This window comes from Sinocyclocheilus anshuiensis, unplaced genomic scaffold (assembly GCF_001515605.1).
Source record: "Sinocyclocheilus anshuiensis isolate Anshui unplaced genomic scaffold, SAMN03320099.WGS_v1.1 scaffold461, whole genome shotgun sequence".
NCBI lineage: Eukaryota > Metazoa > Chordata > Actinopteri > Cypriniformes > Cyprinidae > Sinocyclocheilus > Sinocyclocheilus anshuiensis.
In genome coordinates, this window is record NW_015541005.1 from 239,672 (window position 1) to 241,212 (window position 1,541).

The 1,541-nt window shown below is 38.7% G+C and overlaps 1 protein-coding gene across 1 annotated transcript in view; it reads right to left on the minus strand.

Moving 5' to 3' along the window:
* The window catches only part of LOC107690236 (voltage-dependent T-type calcium channel subunit alpha-1I-like), a 124,831-nt gene that overhangs the window by 39,879 nt on the left and 83,411 nt on the right, over positions 1-1,541 (minus strand). Inside the window, exons 21-22 of the mRNA XM_016488491.1 lie at positions 977-1,102; positions 601-690 (exon numbers count right to left, since the gene is read on the minus strand). Coding sequence (XP_016343977.1) covers positions 601-690; positions 977-1,102 — 216 coding nt within the window. The remainder of the gene's footprint in view (positions 1-600; positions 691-976; positions 1,103-1,541) is intronic.

Sequence of the window (1,541 nt, forward strand, 5' to 3'; positions counted from 1 at the left end):
ACTCAGACGCAGGCAGTGCGCTGCATGAGACAAAAAAGTAATATAACCAAAACAACCGCATAGCCGCTCTTTAGTGTAGATGCATGTTGATTTTATCAGACGATGCCGCGATTATAAATGAGAGTGACTCCTGGTTAACATGTATTAAAAGGGGTCGTGTTTAGTCACTATTTAGTGTGGTATTTTTTGACAATATTCACTCATCATGACAGTAAAATAGGGCATTCTAAGTCAATATACTGCAGTATTTCCTCTCTCAATCAGTAGAAAATATGGTTAACACCCGGTCATGCATGAAAAAATAATACCGTCTTGTACCGTGAAACCGGTATAATTTTGAAAAATACCGTGATATAAATTTTTGGTCATACCGCCCAGCACTAATTGTATTTGTGTTGCTATTTGTACTTTAAAAAGTCTGTATAAATGTGCCTGCTTTGGGTTAACACTGAGAGGACTATATGAGAGTACTGACAGTGATGGTTCACTGTGATACCAATATGCAAATGTATTACAACATCCATATGACACTGAAAGAGCAAAATTTATATTCACCAGGTTAGTATTATCAGGATGAACATGTTACATGAAGAGCATTACCTGCTGGTCCACTGCCACTGCGTCCAAACCATGATACATGATGTTGACCCAGCCGTCCTTCGATGCCAGCACAAACAGGGACATCAGAGCCTGTAAAACATAAACACGTGTTCATACGAGCACATGCAAGGACACACAGAAGTATGGAGATGGGTGGAAAGACAAGCAGGACAAACAAAGATAGATGGGGGTTGAACAGACAAATATGCTGCAAGGACAGACAGACAACCACATGTGATGTAAAGAAGAGGTCATTCTGGTATAGATGCACACAAATAAAGGTATATTGAACAAAGCAACAAATTGAGTTGCTCAGTATTTGGTATTTTGTGAATGTGTCATGTAATTTAATAAGCCCATCAGAGAACAAACTAACCTGCCCCAAGTTGTCAAAGTTGTACTTGTGATGGACCCACTTATAATTGGCCAAGAGGCAGTCAGACTTGTTAGTGATGTTTTTGACATCCAGGCCCAAGCAGTAGTAGAACTTGCCTTTGAAAAGCTGTTGAGGCAAAAGAAATGGCACACACTTCATGTCACTCAACGCCACACTACTCAAGCATCTCTTTAATAAAACTGTCAGAGCAGAGGATATTTGAAAGGAAAAGGGTGTTATGAAAGGAGGCCAGGATAGAATAAGAAAACATTTTCTATGAAGAAAAGAACACGATGTGGCACTGAAAAGGAATAAGAACTAATAATGAACACAAACTAAAAAGAAACTGAAAGCAATGGTGATGAACAGAAAAAGGGTATGATAGTGAGATTAAGCAGGAAATCTGGAGGAAAAAAAGACAAAAGGCATTAGGACCCCCTGGGGCATCATTGATCTATTTTTTTTTTGAGGGAGCACCAGTGGCAAAAACAACAACAAAACAAAACACAAAACAACAAAAACAACTTTCAAGGTAAAGTAAGGTAAAAGAAAGGTTTTGTTCAGC